The sequence below is a fragment of the Ischnura elegans genome, chromosome 1, assembly GCF_921293095.1.
Source record: "Ischnura elegans chromosome 1, ioIscEleg1.1, whole genome shotgun sequence".
In the NCBI taxonomy this organism is placed as follows: Eukaryota; Metazoa; Arthropoda; class Insecta; order Odonata; family Coenagrionidae; genus Ischnura; species Ischnura elegans.
Genome location: NC_060246.1, coordinates 33,708,892 through 33,729,779, shown reverse-complemented (window position 1 = coordinate 33,729,779; position 20,888 = coordinate 33,708,892). Strand labels below are relative to the sequence as shown.

The 20,888-nt window shown below is 37.6% G+C and overlaps 1 protein-coding gene across 1 annotated transcript in view; it reads left to right on the top strand.

The window, feature by feature from the left end:
- The window catches only part of LOC124158570 (zinc finger protein on ecdysone puffs), a 38,571-nt gene extending 19,782 nt beyond the window's left edge, over nt 1-18,789 (top strand). Inside the window, exons 12-15 of the mRNA XM_046533730.1 lie at nt 5,363-5,502; nt 11,657-11,740; nt 17,444-17,777; nt 17,864-18,789. Of these exons, the coding sequence (XP_046389686.1) occupies nt 5,363-5,502; nt 11,657-11,740; nt 17,444-17,777; nt 17,864-18,063 (758 nt within the window). The 3' untranslated portion in view covers nt 18,064-18,789. The remainder of the gene's footprint in view (nt 1-5,362; nt 5,503-11,656; nt 11,741-17,443; nt 17,778-17,863) is intronic.
- Nucleotides 18,790-20,888: the final 2,099 nt, after the last annotated feature.

The window sequence follows — 20,888 nt, the reverse complement described above, 5'->3', positions numbered from 1 at the left end:
GCCCATCTCTCATCATTCAAGGAACACACCCAAATGAAATTTTGAGCATGTCCTAATTTGCTTGAATGAATCTTTGAATGATATGAGCGCACGGCGTCCATCTTAACATTGGCACCACCGCGGAATTTCAAGATCATATAAAAAATCTTTGTAAGCATAGTAACTCATGCGATAGCTCAAATAATTTATATTTACTTTGAAAGAAAGTAAATTCACAAACATAAAGTCTCTAAATAGGGTAATTCAGAAAAAACGTTCTGGATTTTTAAAGTTCAAAAACGCCGTTTTTCTCCTCGATTGCTTCTGTATTTTGTTTGATTTACCATTATCTAACTATATTTAATGATTTGAACGCTAAAGTTTGGGGTGAGACTCCCAATTAATGGCAAAATCTCTGTTTATTCGGTGAACACACTCCAGGCAAAACAAGCCGTGATATCATATTGGCCCACCTAGGAAGTCACTATCTCACAGGGTTGCCTATAAGTCAAGGAGCAAACCCCTATAAACTAGCCCATGGATGTCACAGTCTACTTTCTTCCCCTGCACCGATACCGTATATCTCCGAATATAGTCCCCCCCCCCAATTTTGAGACCTCAGTTTTGGGAAAAATTTTAAAATGTAAAGGAAGGCAATTTTTCTGTGGTTAGCAAGTTAAGATTCTAGATTCGATAAAAACTATTATTTTCTGTGAAGATTAAGAACAAATCTGTTCACATATTTTCCATCACAACAAAATAACTATACCTAAAACATGTTGTGATCCATTGCATGTATCAGTAATTTATAGTTCCTTAACCAGATGTAATGAGGAATAAAAGAATGGGTATCTTTAGGGTAAAAAATTTCATGGCGCAGTCATATGGTCACGCTTCGCCCTCTGCAGTATGCTCTGCGTACCCCCGTACGCGATAGCATCAGTTCCGAACTTCACCTCGTACGAGTGGTTCCCTACTTTCCAGGGTGGCTGGACTTCGAACCACCGAGTATTTTCCATGTGGGTTTAATAAAGTCAGTTTTCATTTTCACTAGTTTAATTTTATTCGTCTTCGGACCTTGGCCCCTCCGAAGAAACTATTGAGAACTTTAAGAGATGGACTGAAAATAATTGAACACGAAGAAAAGAATCCGGGCTAGATGCACGTGAATATTGCAGAGCGCCTTGGGTTGTCCGCTAGCGCATGACGGTAGGGGTGAGGGTAAAGTGAGCTACCTGGAGAAAACAAGTAGAAATATGGAGGCGAAGATCCAGGTGGGCGTGCCACTGACGATTAACGCAACATTGTTCACGCTTTACACACTACCTCAATTATATTAAAAATATATTCATTAGACAAGAACAATTCAAGTAATAGACTATTTTTGGCGTTCGTCATCCATCTCACAACCAGTCACTGTGCCGGCAAATGCGGTTGTTTTAGGCACAACATGAACATTGCTCTCGTGAATAAGTGTACTGAAAATGGTGTTTGATGGATAAGAATTTTTACATCAGACTGAAATCCGTAATAGCAGTGTAAATGCCGAGTGGAGAGCAAACATTTTTTTTAGTGAGGTGGCGTTTTCCTTCAGAATTTTGAAAGAGATATGGGTCGAATCAACAATATGACCTATGTGTCGTGATAAAGTGCTACTATTCCTGTTATTATCTAAAATATTGTTTGAAACCTTTAATGAATATCTTAATTACTCGCCAAAATCCTGCGTTTCCTGGGACATAGGCAACGTAGCAAAAAAATAAAGCATTGATTGTTTTTCCGCATTCATTTTATAATCGTATCGTCATTAGGAAAAAACATTTTCCCCTAGTGGAGTTCCAAAAAAGGAGGGTAGTCTTAGAATCGTGTTCGTCTTAGATTTGTGCTAATACGGTGTATGAAATTGTTTTTCGATTTATTATGTTCTATAAACAATTTTCATAAAATATTTTCCGTTAAATAAGAAAGAATCAATTTATTATATTCTATAAACAATTTAAATAAAATATTTTCCGTTAAATAAGAAAGATTGGGGTGGGGGAAATTCGGTTACTGTGCAGTAATAGCAACGTGCTCAAAAAACAATCTCTCGGCGAGGAATTAAAAAAGGACCTCGGGTGTCCGGACGGAAGAGGGTCCGAAGGGTACTCGGCGTCCAGGCAAGAGCGCGGTTGGGCTAGTCCTTTAGTCAGCCCTGAATTTTTCAAACGATAGATCATGTCATAACAGATATCACTTTTCATTGCGGCGTTAAAATCCACGGCGTTTGTCGCGTACGTTAATTTTCTGTTGATATGCGGCCAGTGATTTTCTTATTGTTGGCATATTAACGAACCGTGAATTTAGCGAAATTTAGACCGTGAAAACCTGAAAAAAACAGTGAAAACCTGAAAAATAACCGTGAAAACCTGGAAAAAGCCGTGAATTTCATTATTCAGGTAGAGTGGGAACCCTGTTTTTTTTTGTAAAACATGATTGATCTTCAATTTTATCATTGTCAACTTCAGATTCATTTGATGTCGATAATGTTATCTATTATCTTTGCTAAGATTTAATTTGCTCTATCCCATATTAATCCAGGTTCATGAATGTATTAGTTTTTAGCACATGATAGAATTGAAGACAAAAATGAAAATTCAAATCCTTTCATCAAACTTACTTAAATTAGGTCTCATTGTCATTGGCTTTTGAGGATGAAAACACGTCAGTAGCAATAAAAGTTCAAATCTTAAAAGATACGATAATCTACTGTTTTTTAATTTCTTAAGACATTTTTGCAATATTTCCCAAAATAAAGTGTCCATAATTGTTAAAATAATAAATGTTTATGCCTTGATTTAAGAAGATTGAAGTCCCTGTTGAATGACTGACACAAATATCTTTAATTTTCATTTCTTTGTAGATTTTCCATTTAATAGCCTCATCCATACTACTAATAAGGAGTTGATTAGTGAAAATTAGTCACTAATGTTTCATTTATCACCCAAATGCAATTCAAATCATTAGTATCAGGATAATCAAATAATCCTTGTTCCTAGTACCTAAGTATCAGTAAATTTGGAAGGCTGGCATTGTAACTTCTAAAGACTCACTTATGGCTGTCACCAATTGTATAAGTATACATCCTAATTTTTATCCTCCTGCAATGACTTCATGAATAGTTGTATTTACTGTTGCGTTTTCAAATTATGCTAATTTGACCTTTAGAAAACATATCAAAGTAGATTGGTTGGACAGTGAAAAATAGAGGTACTCTCTACTCTATTCTATTTTATACTTTCAAAGAATTACAAGGGTGAATATTGGATTAATTAATACGTTCGCGAAGTTGCATTTCCAAACACTACATAGTTGGTACCCAATTGCAATATGCTTGTCTCGTGGTACATGCATATACCTGAGGACCTTTTCTAGACTTTTAATATCAATTAAATTGATAATGAAATACAGAATGCACCAGATAATGAACCTCTATTTAAATAATTATTTTCTACAAGTTGAAAACGATTCATGTTTTTCTAAATAAACGTAAAAAAATTGGAAGTAGTATTCTGAAGAACAGATAAACTGTCGCAATGAATTCTATTATTTTCACTTTTATATACGCCTACAATTTCGAGAGATGTATTATATTCCAGTCATGATTACTCGCATGTTTAATAAAATTTGGGCGCTTGTAGGAATTTCTTTAACAACCAGCACTGATAAATTACATATTTCTGTGTATAGCAAATCGTCAGCAATCTTAACTTGAGGCAATGTTTTTGTTTACTCCTCGAGCATAGTTGCCAAGTTTTTTTCAATATGGCGGCTATAAAACAGAAGTGAGGCTCATCATCATTTTTCAATGATAAATATTTGCATTAAATGGTCGAAAAGGTAACCTGAAAAAAATGCATTGTATTCGCTGATTATTTGATCGTCATATGAGTTGTTTATGAGGTAGCCTAATCGGGGAAAATCTTGTGAAATAAAATGTTGAAATGAGAGACAACTGCGTTCCGCCAGAAGAGCAATGTAATTTTAAGCTGAATATCACGATTTTCAAATCCAGTTATTAGCTCTAAATGGCCGATGACCCCCAATTATTTTTTCACAGATTGACTAAGGCATCATTTCTCTTCAATGTATGAAAATATCAGGGCATGTTTTCGAAGGTCCTTGTAGTAGAGGTTCTACCTTATTTTTTGATCAGGCTGCACTGCATTGCGATATTTCCCTGAGGAACAAATTTTGTCTGTATCGAAATTGTGCTAAGCGAGGCATGGGTGCAAGTACTTAAATATCCACGTTGTGTATCTAAAAGTGCCTCCTTGTACTCGCAAAATCACTACATATTTTTTTAGCTACTTTTTTAACACTAGATGGAGTCATTTTGCCTCCTCGCGATTTTTATTTCTCCGTCCTGACTAAAATTTTCCGGATTCTGACCTGAAATTCCGTGACTTTTATTCATTTTTGTCACAAAATAAGGCTTAGCAATTAAAATATTCTAGAAAATAAAATAGTGCACGCTTTTCAAAAAAATCGCGAGGAGTCAAAATGACTCCATTGGTAGTTCTAGTGTTAATCGTATCCTCCAGCATTATGTATTGTGATTTTTTCTAGTTGGTGACATGAGGTCTATCAGATTGCAAATCAAATTCAGTTGCAAATTTACAGAAATAAATAATGATAACGTGAAATTTTAAGAGTGTGAGTGTAGAATCAATGGCTACATTTTCCCCATATTGTATGATCATTATATGATCCTTATTATACAAAAATGTGAAGCTACTAGAATTATAGACATTTTAAAATCGTAATTTTGAAAATATTCATAATTTTAAAAACGCAGTGGTCTCCAAGACAGTGCATCACCGGTTAAGGGTTAATGAGCTATCTGCTATCTAAGCCATCAACTCCATCAATGCTCACTGCCGCTGTGGCAGAGCTCCCAGCTGTGTGACAATCAGTCGTTACATAATGAACGCTTGATTATGAAGTAGAAGCTTTGAGGGAGTATTTTCTTGCCAAGGAAACTATATACATATCCATAATGGCGTACAAGTGAAGTTCTTTGTGGGATAAATCCAAAAAACTTCTATTTCAATGAAGTTTAAGTGCAAGAAAGCAAGACTGATAGCTGTCCCTATCTGGTGTGCCTTTATGCCGTGAAATATTATATTTTTGTTTACGTTATGTGTAAGGAGAGTTATGAATTGTTGATGTAATTCTCTAGTATTTTATAAGGAATTACTGTTTGCATAATTAACACAAATTGATTTGAAAAGTGTTGAACAATTTTTTACATTCTGTAATAATTTTTGCTCGCCTTTCTAGGTTTTTGATTGTTTATTCTTGTTTTCTTTGTACTAACTGCTGACCAATTCAATCATTGCAGGTCAGAAACTCCTAAAACAAGTGAATGGCTATTACTGCCGTCTATGTCGAAGATTTTTTCTTCATGAAGAACATGCTTTCCAGCTGCACTGCAGGACGTTATCTCATTTCAGCAATTACTCAGCCCTTTTGAAAGCCAAGGTAAAAGCTACTATAATTATTTTACTTGGAGCTAAGGATGAGTCAGTTCTTGAATATTTTCTGTTCTTGGTACTGGTCCGGTTCTCTCACATATGTTCTCTGTTCGCAATACTCAGTACCAAGGATGAACTCAAGAATGAATGATGATGAATGGCAAAATTAAATGAACAACCCCAAAAAGTGAATGAAAATAGTTTGACTGAAGATGTTAATTAGCAGGAAAGCTCTGTAAGATAAAACTTAAGATTGTCTCCATAATTTTATTTGCTTGGTAGCAATGTTTCGATAAGAAGTTGTGAAAGAATGGATGAATGACCAATATGTCACTGAACATCAGGCATCCACTGGTTCTTTCTCTAGGTTTTGATTTAAAAAATTAAACATTTTTACCCTCTCTGGGAATAATCTAGGGATGAGTCGATTCCACTTTTTTTCGATTCCGATTCCAATTCCGATTCCTTCAAATCGATTCCCGATTCTCGATTCCGATTCCATCGATTCTTATTCCTTCTAACAGGTGGGATTTTAATTTATCGGTAGCATTGCTATCATTAAAATTTGAGAATTGAATGGAATAAAATAACTAGGGATGGACGGATCCAGGATTTTTGGAGCCAGATCTTTTGAATCGGATATTTTTTAATCCAAAGGCATTTTCAAATTCCTGTCATTAAACAAAGTCATTATTCAAGTTTATTCTGGGTACATACAATCAATGGAATGATTTTTAGATTTTCATACACATTTTAATATTTTTATAAATTAAAAATAATTTTATGGGATTTCAAGTTGTTTTTTAAAAACATCTTTACATACTCAGGGCCTAAACTGTTACCCTTGGGTTTGGAAATGAAAATAGGAAAAATCTTAGGATGAACCTCTGACCAGTGGCGTAGCGAGAGGACCCCCCAAAATATAAAAACACAATTACTTTCCTTCATAAAAGGAAACAAAATATTTAAAAATCATGAATTTACAAAAATGAAAAATGAAAGAAAAATGTATCTTTGCAAAATGAATTTTTTTCTTTTATGAAGGGTGTTAAAATTAGTTTGAAACCCTCTCCTTTGTACCCTGTTGTTTAAAAATTTTCCTCCCTGGTTTTCGACCCCCCCTTAACAAAATTCCTGGCTACCCCCCTGCCATCGACTGAATTCAAATTTTCCTTACGCACGTTTCCCCCGAATTTTACTTTCTCATCGCATACGGACTTGTGTTTCACCCAAAAATTCTTCAGTATGGTGAGGTGGATTTAGCATATCTTCGCGATAATTTACGCCACAGTGCACACACACGGTTCGGTTGGGAGTCAGATTTTGCTTCAGTGACGTCGTTGCCTTCAAATCGAAGCCGGGCGCACTATGTGATATATGTAGTTGGCATTTCCAATCTGTCTCTAATTGTTTGAGGGGTTAATGCTGCACTTGTTTCTTTGAAAATTGTGCTGTTTGGACAATGTTGCATATCAGTAAAGTCTAATTGTAGAATTGTAGATAGAAAACTGAGTGGCATTCAATTAGAGCTGAAAAATAAACAGAAATATCGTCAGGAATGCGTCTCGTTTGGTCTAATTCTTTTTTAAATCTCGTGCATGTCATCTTATTGTCGAAGCTATCAAGATATCTTCGGGCCCAGAAGTCACTCTCCCAGCATTTTTCGTCTAGAAACAGAGAATTGAAGCAGGTAGGCCAAAAAAGGTCAGTTGGTGGGACGAGGTAGGGATGAAACACGCTTCAATTGTTTTCGTGTGATTTGATATTTTCCTTCGAAGACAATGATTTATGATCCGTTTGATTTTGGATACGAAAAAACAACAATAGAGGCACGGGCTGATGGACGGCCGAAGGTGGTTTTCTGAAATCCGCGACGTAGTTACTTTTGACGTGGTTATTATCCTACGGCGCTGAGATTCCCCCGATGGTTGTTCAATCTCTTGGGAAGAGTCACACTATGTGCCAGTCGTATTTTGCCTTTTTTATTTTCTGGCTGAAAATCCTGGCCACGGCTGAAATTCTACTCGTAACCTCTGCGAGAGCTTTCAAACAAAACGGTTCATGAGTAGGACAAGAATCGCATGCGACGGCGCATTCGAAGAGGGAATCGGAACTCTTTCCACCCTGATGGGGCGTTGCATTCACTGAAGCTATTATTTAAAATTTCGGATCCAGATCCGATGTCTTCCGCGACTTTGGATCTGATGAAGGGCAATATCCGCAGATATTTGGGTCCGAGGTATCCGATCCGACCATCCCTAAAAATAACAGTAGCCGCGGTGGCTAAACAATAATGTAGCGTTCATTGCGTCTATACATACCAGAGCAGCCTGGTGGGTGCGCGGTGGCGGCCGAAGGCAACCTGCCGAGTCTGCCCAGAGGCCGCGGCGGCTTATGCCAAGCAGGTATCAACTTTCTCAAGGGTTGCATTGATGAAACTGGGCTATACAAACGCGAATGTGTCTAAATTTTTTATTATTGACGCAGACGCGTGTGAGTCTAAAAAAAGTTACATGTATAAAAAACCCGCTCTCAGTGCGTATTTATAAGAAACATTTTCACAGGAAAACTCGCTCTCTGCACGTTTTTATTATCATCAGACTTCCAATACCATTCGAAATTAAAAAAAATATATTTCGATCTATTATACTTTAAAATTGGTGGTCCAGATGAATTCTCCGAATGTGATTCATAATGCCACTCTTGCCGACATTTTCATGTTTCCGAGGCCTCTTAGGCATGTTCGTCGCAGCACCCGCGTGCCGGGCGTATCCTCCGCGCGGGAAAGGCTGACACCGCGGCCGCTTAGGTGTGTGGCAGCCTTTATGCCCCAAACTTATAGTCTATGCTCAAAACATATATCCTCCTGGAATCGATGGAATCGGAATCGACTTTAGGCGATCGATTCTCGATTCCGATTCCGTTCCCGAGAATCGGTGGAATCGAGAATCGACATTTGGAATCGACTCATCCCTAGAATAATCTATTCTTTTTTTGGCGTAAATATTGCCTGCAGTACTGAACAGGTGTTCACTGATAACAGTAGGGGTCGATGTCGATTTTGAAGGGCCTTGCAAAATATGCTTGGAGCACAATTTACATGCTGCATAGCCTCAGGATCAATAGTGACTCTCCCCCAACTTCTGATGAAGTCATCCGTTAATTTCCACCTCCTGACTGATCAACAGAAGACCACTTACTATTGGAATATATTTTTCATTTTTTTGCCAAATTATGTAGTTGGGCCTCATAATACTTTTGATGATATGGTATTATAAACACAGAAAGTTATGGATACAGTAAAACCAATTAAGGAACACCCTTTGAATGAAAATCTCCATTAAACGAACAAATGCTATTGGTCCTGCCAACTGCCAATGTAAACGCAGGAGTGAGAAACCCCAATGAATGAATTCCTCTTTAGCGAATACTCCCAATTAATGAAATGAAATATTTGCATGATCAAGTGAAATTCACCTCCTAATATCCTATTGGGTAATCCCAAGCCAGTCCCAAACCCAAGGTAAACTCAATATTTGCTATTGTGATGCCCGTAACGTTTGCTGGATGTCGACGCAAAACCTAAAATTTTGGCTCGTTTTTGCAGTTCAGAACAGGAACTCGAATAAAGCAGCATAAGTAGTACTTGAAACTTATTTCTGTGTCTAGCAAATACTTTTTTTATTGCCTTTTAACGATTATTTAGATCTCAACTCCGACTGATTGGGGAAAACTACAGTGCAACCTCGATAAAATGAGACCCCATGGTGCTCAAATAAACACTTGCTAAAGCGAATTGATGCTTTGTTTGGCCTGAGTTTACACGAGTTACATGAGTTTTCAGTTGTTTGTGTCTGCCTTCGAATGCTCTCTATTCACGCAACTCGCGGAATAGCGAGTATGCTGTCGACTGCTTTATGCCGCCAGAGGAACAAAATAAGATCTAGCATTTGCGAATGTTAATGTCACAATATTTTCATAAAAATGAACTGTTTATTTATCAAATGACAGTTTACTACATGAATTTGAAACTAAGCTCTCCATGTTAACTTCATTTCTAACAGATCGTCAGCAATAACAGAGATTAGGGACTCCTGGTAAAGGTATTCGGGGGATGGAAACTCTCACTATGGCGAGAGCCTACACCTAAAGGGCCTGGTAAAAACTATTTTCTTTTATATGCTAGTCTTAAGGTCAATTGACAATGCTTCAGCTGGCTATCCCTTGTAATGGCGGGGGTCTCGCAATAGCCTGTACTCGTTTTAATGCGGTTCCATTGTATCTAAGTTCCGATTGATAGGTTACTAAGTAAATACATAAGCATGGGCATACCCAGCAAGGGGCAGCTGCCCCCCCCCCCCTCCCCCCCCTCCTCAGAGGCAAAAATCATATAAGTGTTCAAAGAAAATCAGGACTGGATTGAAGCGAATGTTTTCAACAAATTTTCTTTAAACCCACAAAAAATGATATTGGTTTAAAACATGTATCAAATTTTTTTTTTCAAGAAAATTATTTTAAAAACTAATAAAGCACTGTTATAGTTCCCTTAAAATGTTATTTTGGTTCACCTTTTCCATGCTTAAATGTTACAACTTGAACAACCATGGCTTGCCTCCCCTTATTTTGATCCTGGGTACGCCCTTGATCAAAAGATAGATTTTCAACCAGCAATTAATCTATTAAATCTTACTGGGCAATTAATAAATAAATATTTTAAAACGTTGGTAATATTATTTTTATTAATTGCATAGTTAATTACCTGCTTGCTTCCACTCTACACATCACAGTAGTGACGAAGCAATCATTGTTTATTCAGGAAATCAGCCGCGATTAGGGAGTCGACCGAAGGTAAGCTATAGCATTGTGCCTTCTTAAATCAATCTGTCCTTTGAGGAACTACTATGAAGCTCAATGGTGATTTTTGCTGCGATATCTTGCAATCAAGGCTCTATCGCTCTACTCTCCTAGGGAAGTGAATGCTGTACTGTACGGTGACGTCAGAAGGCGTTTTAGGCCATGTGACTTCAAGCGATATTCAATCACTTTTAATTAGCATTTGATGACGTTTATGTAGTACTAGGAAAGTTTTGGCTTATATATTTGGGCTTGTGCGAAAATTGCCTATGCAATGAGACTTACTTGCATGATGAACAAATTTCATGCATGCATGTGGTTGATGTGGATCTGTGTGGCTTCCTTTACAAGGCAGTCCCAGTAGCCATGTGCCCAGCAGTGCACATGTGAGGATCATGCCATACAATGGAAGGAGACAAAACTGCTCGGCAACAACATCAACAGAGAGACTGGTTTCCAAATCAGCAATGCTTGGATACCAATAATGAAATCCTTTATATGCAACAAAAATGGTGGGAAAAGCACAACACACAGGAACCAATCAGGTTATTCCTGTTCATGGATGGGGTGTGTAAATACACATGTCAAATTTTGAAGAATGGCTCTCAGAAGATCCCCTGAGGATGAACAGCAATGTTGTGTCTCGAAACATTGGGAGACATGAAGAACATCAACCGGTGGAAATCTCAAGAAAATTTTCTGCAGCTATTATACCAGGAAAACTTAAGATCATACATGTCCACATTACATTGTATTTTACACATTAGTCCACATGTAATTGTGCATCTTATATTTTCTATTTTCTTCCATATAGGATAGTTAAGCAATTAACATGTAGCAAATTTCAAAATAGTTCTGACTCAATCTGGTAAAAAAATAAGACAGTTTTTGGATTCAGTACTCAAAAATGTGTGGTTCTCCATCAACAGAACTTGAAAAACATGGCAGAACGGTAAAAATTCAGTAGTACCCCGCAAACCAGTCTGCTGTGTTATTAGTATTAGACCCAAACAAGACAAGACACACACTAACTGCAAAAATAACTTAGCTCGTACATTTCTGCCTAGAAAAGACTACACACACTTTCATGATCTTACGCGCTCTTCCCTTGCTCCCTTCCATATTCTCTCCAGTGCCTCGCTGCTAGGAAGGCTGCTGGAAGTGTTTTGAGTATTGGGCCTTTGAAGATAGCATGGGCACAGCTAGATGGGAGCAGAAAATAACTGAATTTGAAATTTATTTTACAAGTGTAATGGGTTGACTTACTACAATAATTAATATCCTTTTATTTCTTGATTGAATTACAGGCTCGTGCTGCAGAAGCAAGGGAAAGGAAGGAAGCAAAAGAAGAAAATGAAAAGAAGAACAATGAATCTCAGGCTGAAAAGAGGGTAAGTATTCTCTAATATAAAATTATACATATATATATTATTTTAGTGCATTAATTGCCTGAATTTTCTGGTTGTATCAAGCACATACTAAGTTACTGCAACTATAATAAAATCTGCCAAAGTTCTTTTTAGTATGCTCTGATAATGCCTGTTGGTTCAGTGGTGAATTTTAACATAAATGTGCTGGGAGTAATCTCAGGTTTCTGCAATGAATACTCCCTGCAGCTAAATACAGTAAACTCTTGATTTTACGAAGTCAGTGGGACCGGAAAATTGGCACTTCGTAAAATCGAGTTTCGTAAATTCAAACCTTTTTCATAAGTCACGAAAAAAATTTTCGCTTTTGTTTCTTCCGCCGTTTTTTGTCTTTAGAGGTCTTATTTAAATGTTTTCGGTGGTTATTCTCGGTATAATTCATAGAAAAGGCTTTTTGCTATCGATTTATGATGTGAAAAATCGTTAAATAATTATACCACCATAAAATTCCCATTTCTTGTTCATACTTCAACATCAACGATCGCTAAAGAAATTCCCGACCAGTTTAGAAAACGTAATCAAGGAATGAATTGCAATGTTTATTATAAGAATTTACAGTAATTAATTTGTGGTTAGGAGCCAATAGCTACTATTAAGTATGCAAAAGATAGATATTTGTTTCTGACACCCACGGAATTTTAGCGGCAGCCGGCCTAACCGCCATTTATGTCGCCCTCTATCGCTCAGTGACGAGAAAAAAAGAAAAACAAGGGTCTTAGCCCGTTTCCAAAATAACCTTCGTAAGTTAATATTTCGAGTTACTTCGTATTTTCAGCAGAATGTGCTCTATTTTCACTGAGATTCAATTACGATCATAAATAACGTAGGATGTGATTATCTTCTGGCGAATATTTGAAGTAAATTCTGTTTGAGTTCTCCGTCCGACTACTGTGTTCCATCATCTTCGCAGACGTTGCCATAAAAGACTTAATTCTTCATCAGGACTGTATTCTTCATACCGGGTGTGAGGTGACCTGTTCATATAGTATGTTTCTCTCCTTTTATGCCGACAGGAGCAAGGTTCCAACCGGAAAACGACAGGAGAAACATCTTACAGTATCGGAGAAATATAGATAGAAACGTTATTATCCACATTGATTGTTTTCCTACAAGAGACGTTTTATCATTTCTCAACGTGGTTAAGTATTGGTTCGCTAGCGTGAATTCCCAAAAAATGACACGCAAAAACCTGTACCGTCACCTCATTTAGTTTTCGTGTTCCTTTCTCCGCCGTATTGAAAGTTAGGCAAAGGATCATTGACATAGAGAAAAGATTTTCTTAGTTTTAGCACTAAAAAATAGTCGCGCCATAATCGTAAATAAATATAGTGTGGAAAGACCAAAGAAATTAATTTCAATTGAAAAGTCAGCTGAGAAGAAGGGAGACAATAATAAGCGCGGCACCATTTTCCCGATAGTGGAAGATACTTCTTCCGCCTCTCTCCGGTTAATAACTTCCCCCCGTCGCAGGTAAAGATGAACCATGCCCTTCTCCACAATCGGGGAACGTTCCCAGTGGGTGGGGTGAATAAGAGTGGGATGGGGATTGCCTGAGGGAAGAAGTGTGGTCATCACAAGGACTGGTGAAGGGGGCAGGACAAAGAAGGGTGGGGAAATGGCCTTCAGCTCTGCCTCAGTCTACTTTTGGGGGCCGTATGTATTTTTTTGCGACGCACACAAGCTCAGTCACCTTAGGGAGGGAGTGAATGGGAAATGCTGGGGAAGGAGGGGTTTGGGATGCGTAAGGTGGGTGTCAGCAAGATCAGTCAAAGGCGGCAGGAGGGAAGGGACAAAGGCTTTTGAAAGGCAGAACCCCAGCATGGGAGAACGGGGAAGCGCGTGAGAAGAAAGTTCATGGTTAGACTTGGAAGTGCGTCTTCATTACGAGAAGCCTGAAATATAAATTGGCGGTAAATAGAGCCCAATACTTAAGATATTTAAGTTGTTCATTCACAAAGGCCAATATATACACGAAAAGATATTATGGCGCGGATTGCATTAATCAACGTCCATTTCGGGATGTTATTAATTTCTGTTCCCATTTATAAAAGTAGCAAATAGATTTGAAAGAATGATAATCATGAATAAAAATATCTAAATCGATATCCAAACGCACATGAGCAAAATAGATGAATGTATACATACCGATCCATCGCAAGTAATACCGCTCAAGCTTCTTCCGGTACAGGACTTTAAAATCTTGGATAATGCCTTGGTCCAAGGGCTGGGACTTGCTAGTCGAGTTCGGGGGTGAAAAGAGGACTCGAACATTAGCCAATTTTAGATCTTCCACGTATTTATGAACGGTGGCATTATCCATTATTAAAACAATTTTGCTGTTCTCTCCAGCAATTTTTCTCTGTAGACGTATAACCGTTTGCTGGAAAATTTCTCGGGTCATCCAGCTGTTTTTATTTGCATGGTAAAAAACGGGGAGGGCTTCCAATTTTACATGCTTTAAGCACCGTGGCCTTTCAAATTTCCCAATGACATCGGGCTTATTTTGTCCGTGCCCGTTTGGTTGACGCACAGCCCCACAGTAACACGCACTTTACTCTTTTTCCCCCCATGGCACCTTTGCCCTTAGAAACCCAGGGTTGCGTCAGGTAATGCATTAAAAAATAGCCCAGTTTCAGGGGCCAGCGAGGGTGAGCTCGTCGAGGAAAGGGTCCCGGATTAGGGACCCTTCGAAGTGCTTCGGCGAAAAGTAGTCAAGTAGTCTTCGTTGTACGTTCACAGCAGTGCAAAGGGTTAATTAGGGGTGTACGAAATACTCCGCGCGACCTTCCTGGCATGTTAAACTACGAATTATTGTCGATGCTATGTTTACGAACAGGCACGTAAATAGTGGTATAATGTCAGCCGCGATATTTTAACTGTACTCCTACTCCCCCTAAATTCCCACAGTGAGGTTTTTGGCGACCCATTTCTCTCCAAAGTTGCATTATCATTTACGATTTCGCACTTTTGATGGACCACAGTTGGAAGCGCTGATTTTTAGCTACTTACGCCGGCGTAACTAGTTTTGTTGACAAATTTTTCGCCGTAGTTCGTATAAACGAATGCCATTTGTTCCTAGGGACCGAGCCGAGGTTCGTAAATTCAAAAAATTTCGTATAATCGAAACTTCGTATAATCGAATAGCGCCATGTATTTAGCATAGGCTTTTCACCGGGACCGCAATATCACTTCGTATAATCGAAAACTTCGTAAAATCCTGCTTCGTAAAATCAAGAGTTTACTGTATTGCATTCTTCCCCTTAACAAGGGCTTCATAAGACGATTTTTGTAGTGTAACTTTGCTGCTTTTGATTCAAGTTTCATAAAATTGTCTTGTGGAAATATGTATTTGGAAGAGAGGAAATCCAGTAAAGCCAGCAAGTAGAGGATCTCTGGATGAAAAAAGAGACAGATTTAGACCCTTTTACAAGGAAAAATAATGTGCTTGGCAATTAAGAAAAATTCAATGATAACGATTTGAGAGTACTAGTACCTAAGTACCGACCCTGTTTCGACACTTAGTTCACACACAGCTTTGATCTTGATACAGTAAAACCTCTATGTAGTGAACCTCTTTAAATCGTAAACCTCTATACTTCATACCACCCTTATGGTCCAGTCAGATTTACATGTAAATTTATAGGCAAACCTTTATATAGTGAACCTCTTTATCTCGAAAAACCTCCACTTATCATACCAAGGAGACACCGCCAAGATGGCCTTACTACCTCCACAAATCGTATTAAGACAACTAGAGACCATTAATGCAGTTGCGGTATGTACATTGAATGACATTTTCAGCGATAAATGTTTCACGTTTATTATTTTTTTATACACTCTGAATATGCTGTAATTTTTCGCTTTCTGTAATTATTAAATAATAAATATATGTTCACTGATGCATGCATGTTTGTTTAAACACACAAATACTATGGTTTAAAAGACAGTAGTGTCTTTCATTTCCGAAGGATATGAAAAAATGGTGCCTATCACTGAAACCTCTCTATAGTGAACCTCCATACATCAAACATCAAACTGCCAAAATTTTGGTCCCCTCTATTATGATGTAAAGAGCTTTTACTGTAGCTTGATCATGAAATGTCGTACCTATGGTGAACAACGGAGGTGAACACACCACTGACAGTTTTTACATTATTGTCAGACATTTATCGATAGTGTAATAGCACTGTTTACAATTCAGTCACGATGGAACACATAATTACAACTCTTAGTCAATGTTTCTCAACCTTGTCAAACTTTGCGCATTTGAACCACTGGCTCTGTGATTACCAGCGGTACATTAATAGGAGTTGTCACATAGAAAATAACACTATTTTGGCTCAAAAGATGTTCGTAGAAATCTCCAAGCAGCAACTTAAAGTTGAGTCACTGGAAAATTCACTGGTATTCTTCTTATAATACAAGCACAAGCAGTCCTAAACGACGAATTTTCCGGTACCTATGAAGAAATTGATGTTATTGTACATCAAAGCATAGCAGACATTAGAAAGCACCAAAATTGTTCTAATTATATAAATGAATAAGGTGCCGTCGATAACATCAACTTACAATCAAAGTATCCACCTTCAATGGCCTTGGCTCAGACTCCTACAACAATATTACTTACATTTTATAAATTTTTGGTTTAACTGCTCCAGTTTTATGTTTTAAGCGCTTACTCCGATATTATTTTATTTATTTTATTTATTTTTATTTTATTATCAAACCACCGGATACAGCTCTCATTGGCCATTTTACACCGGGGTGTTCAACAAATGTAACAATTAAACTTACACAAACGACCATGCCCTGGACCGGGGAAACCTACCCAGGCGGGACTCGAACCCGCGACCTCTTGTTTGGCAGGCGAGAACGTTACCCCGCCGCCACCTAGGCCGGCAGAATTATATCAAGATTATAATCAATAATACAAAATATGAGGGCTTCCGAGCCTCTATCGTCGGACATTTTGCTTTAAATTGAATATAACCTACAGGCATCACAAACAAAGCTCTCACAACTGCTGGCAACTCATGCTAACAGTCACAAGAATACACAACGTTGTCTGGAACATGCCGGACTGCCTCCTGTGTTGCCAAATCTCCAGCATCAGGGGCAGTTAGCATTGGTAGTATACATCGCGTATATTCATGGTCTGCATCGAACTTCCATCGGTTAAGTTACTTGTAGACTCGAAATATCCCTGATTTATGCATCTACAATTTTTCGTGGGTTTTCGCTCTCAGGGTAGTTTCCAGCTTAAAACAGTTAATTTTTCTCCTTGCCCCTAAAATTTTCTCAGTGTGTACAAACTTTATTTTCCATATTCTCGTGTGGTTAAAGTTATTTTTCCTTAATTAACTAGCTTTTGATTTTTCTGATTAGTGAATACTGCTAAATAATGAAAAGTCTTAAATTTGTGATTTGTGATCGTGTGATGATGGAGGGTGGTTGTGACCCATTGGCTTTGCAGCAATATGTTTTAAATTTTTTTTTTTAACGAAAAGGGATTGCTTGATATTTCTTTATTGTAGGTATTAAAGTTGTAAAGGCAATGTTGTCAGTCGACAGGCTGTTAAAATTCAGGATAGTTTTGATGAATACAAACCTCAAGTCTCTGTTTTATATTGTGAGAGCTGATTAGAAATTTTATATTTGTTTTTTCAGTCAGGTGGTAAAGTTGGTGCTGATACTAAACGTGCAAAGCTGCAAGCTACTCCAGATGAAGTCAAATCTGAACCACAACCTGAAAGTACCGTGAATTCTATCAAGGAGGAATTGTGCACTGAAAATGGAGCCATTGATGAGGCTGAAATAACAGAAATTCCTGTGGAATCGAAGGATGCTGTGGCTGAGAAAAAATCCAAAGGTAGTGATAAGTATGATCCTTTGGAGGCTGATGGTGACTCTGATGATGATGTTGGTGAAACTCCTGTTGAAGTGAAAGAGACAGAGTTAGATGAGGAAGAGCTTCTTGAAGGTGGTGAAACTGATGAACAAGGTATGTACAAATGAGGTCAGAGTTAACTTGAGTTGGCTAAAATCATTTCGGAGGAGAACATAACTATTGTTTATTAACTAATGTAGTTGCAGAGCCCGAAGTAATTGATTTGGAGAAGGATAGTCAAGAAGTTCAGGAGTGTGTGGAAGTCAAGGTTGAACGTACAGTGAAAGTAGAGGCTGAAGATGAAGAGGAAGAGGAGCCTGTTCCTAAGGGTAGAGGTTCCCCGAGGGGAGGTACTGCACGCAGAGCTAGTCTCAGGGCTCGTACCAGGAGGAGGAGGTAACTTTATCCACCTGAAAGCAAGCACCTCCTCTTAATCATTATTTTTTTTAAGAAATCCTTTCCATGTTATAGCATTTTGAGTGTCATTCAGTAATTTCAGGGTAGGAAACTGATATGTAATCTTATTCTGAAGTTTAACATTCATTTCTGTATTATGAAGCAATACAATTCATAAGTCATTTATTGGAGTAAGAGATTTGTCTAAATAAGAGTTTCATATTCAAGAATGCCAGTCATATGAAAGAATTCACTAGAAATATCTACACACAATGTCTTTTTATAATCACAATTATCTATGCCTCATTTATTTTGCCCAGGTTGTTGAATTCCTGATCTATGTCACACCTCATATTTTGAAGTGTGTCAATCTGTAATAAGCTTCTGACATAATGTTTCAATTACTGTAGTGTAGCTAACCTTATGTTTACAGTTAAGAGCTCTAGCAGGTCAAGTGGGTGTTATGCTTCTTCATGTTGCATATTCTTTGGTATTTTAAGTATTCACTTTTTTTACACCAGAATTAGGTGTAAATTTTGAAAATATTTTTTATTTTTACCTTGCATCTTTGCAATGTATTTTGAGCATATTCTTCAAGTGTACTTGTCTCACTTCATTTTATTCGTTGAACATTTATGAGATGTTCATAATTGCTGATTTGATGTGATTGACTGATTTTGTTTTAATCTTTATTATCTGTATATGCCAATAAATTAGCTTGAATATCTAATTTATTTATTCAAATCATTCTTAGAATCTTGGCATTCTAATGAATATCATCCCTTAATGTAATGAATGTGTCATCGATGTATCATAAGTTAATCAGTAGAGAACCAGTTATCTGTAGTAATTGAGAGAGACACTTGCACTCTGAAACGTGTATTTTCCCAGGAGATATGGCGTCAGTTTTATTGGTCAATTTGTGTATCATCCATGCATTTACCTGCAGTCTGCGCTTTTCCCGTAAAATTAATTTTTCCTGATTGTATTCGCCAATTTCTTCTCTAAAGCTCTGGTTTTAAGCAGATGTTGAGTTACGATATAGTATTTTACATTTTTGCCAATAATTACTCTCCTTAGTTTGATCCCTTTGATGCTGCACGCCAATATATTGGCTCTTATGTTGTACATTATTTAATTTGCTATACTCCATTACATTGATGTATTTTATTTCAGTAAAAGTAAAAGTATTTTGTCAATATTAACCAGTTAAAACTCAGCCATTTAAAAAAGTGCATATGGATGTGTAATTAAATAGCATATTATTTTTTTCCTAGTTGCTACATTTTATGAAAATACCCCCCTCATTTCTCGCCAGTACCCCAGGAAGAAGGCCCATGGCATATTTTTGTTGAAGACTGTACATATGTATTGAATTTTACTTGAGTACTAAATAATAGAGATGAGTCGAATAGCAGATTTCTCGAACTTTAATATCAAATTCGAATATTAAATCATAGCTTGAATTTCGAGTACCTCGAATACTAGAACTGCGCAAAGCATATTAAACATACCTTTTTTCTTCTATTTCACCTTATGAATGTATAAATAAGAAGGAATGCAGTGGAACCTCGATTTATTTTTTTTCAAGGGGTTGGACGAAAAAAGCAATGCAGGAATGTTTGACTAGGTTGTATGCAGCAGTAAAGCCAAGATTTTGGCGAGTAATTGTGATTTCCTATAAAGGATTCAAACAGGAATTTAGCTGATTAATGGAGTATTTTAATTTTATGGAAACAATTTGGGCATATAGTTGATTCAACTAACATCTCTTTAAAATATCCTAAGGGGACACACCACCTCACGAAAAAATGATTGCATGCCATCTCGGCATTTACACTGCTACGATGGATTTCTGTCTGATGTATACATTCCTATCTACCAAATGCCATTTCAGTGGCACGCTCATCTGATACTTGGCTTCATCCAACTTCTTATTTTCAACAGGTAGCTCGCTTTACCCCCACTCCTACTGTCAAGTGCTAGCAGACAATCCGAGGCGTTTTGCAAAATACACGCGCTTCTCCACCGGATTTTCTTCTTCAATTATTTTCAGTCCATCTTTGGAAGTTCTCATAAGATAGCAGATGAATTCGAATAGCTATCATGGAGAAACCAAATATCCTGAGAAAATATCCCTTCGTCTGTTACTTTGACAATAGAGATTTATAGCATAACTCATAAATTGTAACTTGACGTATGTTTTCGAAAAAAAATACCGCAACAACTTCTGAGAAGCTCAGCTGCGAGGATGTTGAGTTCAGAAATGGGGAACTTCGAATCAGGTAGGCAGAAAAAGGTCAGTGGGGGAGAAAGAGGGAAGGGTGAAACACGATTCTATTATTCTCATGTAACTTGATATTTTCTTTTGAAGCTTTTGATTTATGGTCTTTCTAATACGAACCCTGCGCGAGCTGGGGCCTTTTGTTTTATTTCGGAGAGGAGGAAAGCGTCGGAGGAGGGGCCAAGGGCTGATGGATGGAGGGGGTAGCAAATTTTGGGAATTGTGCTACTTAGTTACTATCCGACGGCACTGAGGTTCTTCTTGTGGGGGAAACCGGGTATTTTCGGATTTTTTTACCTGATCATTTTCGGTTCTCCACTTCGAACTCTTTTCACCGCTCTAATCCACGAAATTGATGTAGTTCGTCAACTTGCCTAAAATGGCGCTGCATGCACTAAACTACTATAATTCTCTACATTTTTCCCAGTCAACTACCAATGATGTGTGTGCGACAGTGTATGGCACGAAATTCAAAGTATTCAAGGTATTCGAGATTTTACTTTCAGCATAATTATTAGAGATCTTGAATATCGAATACTTTCTAG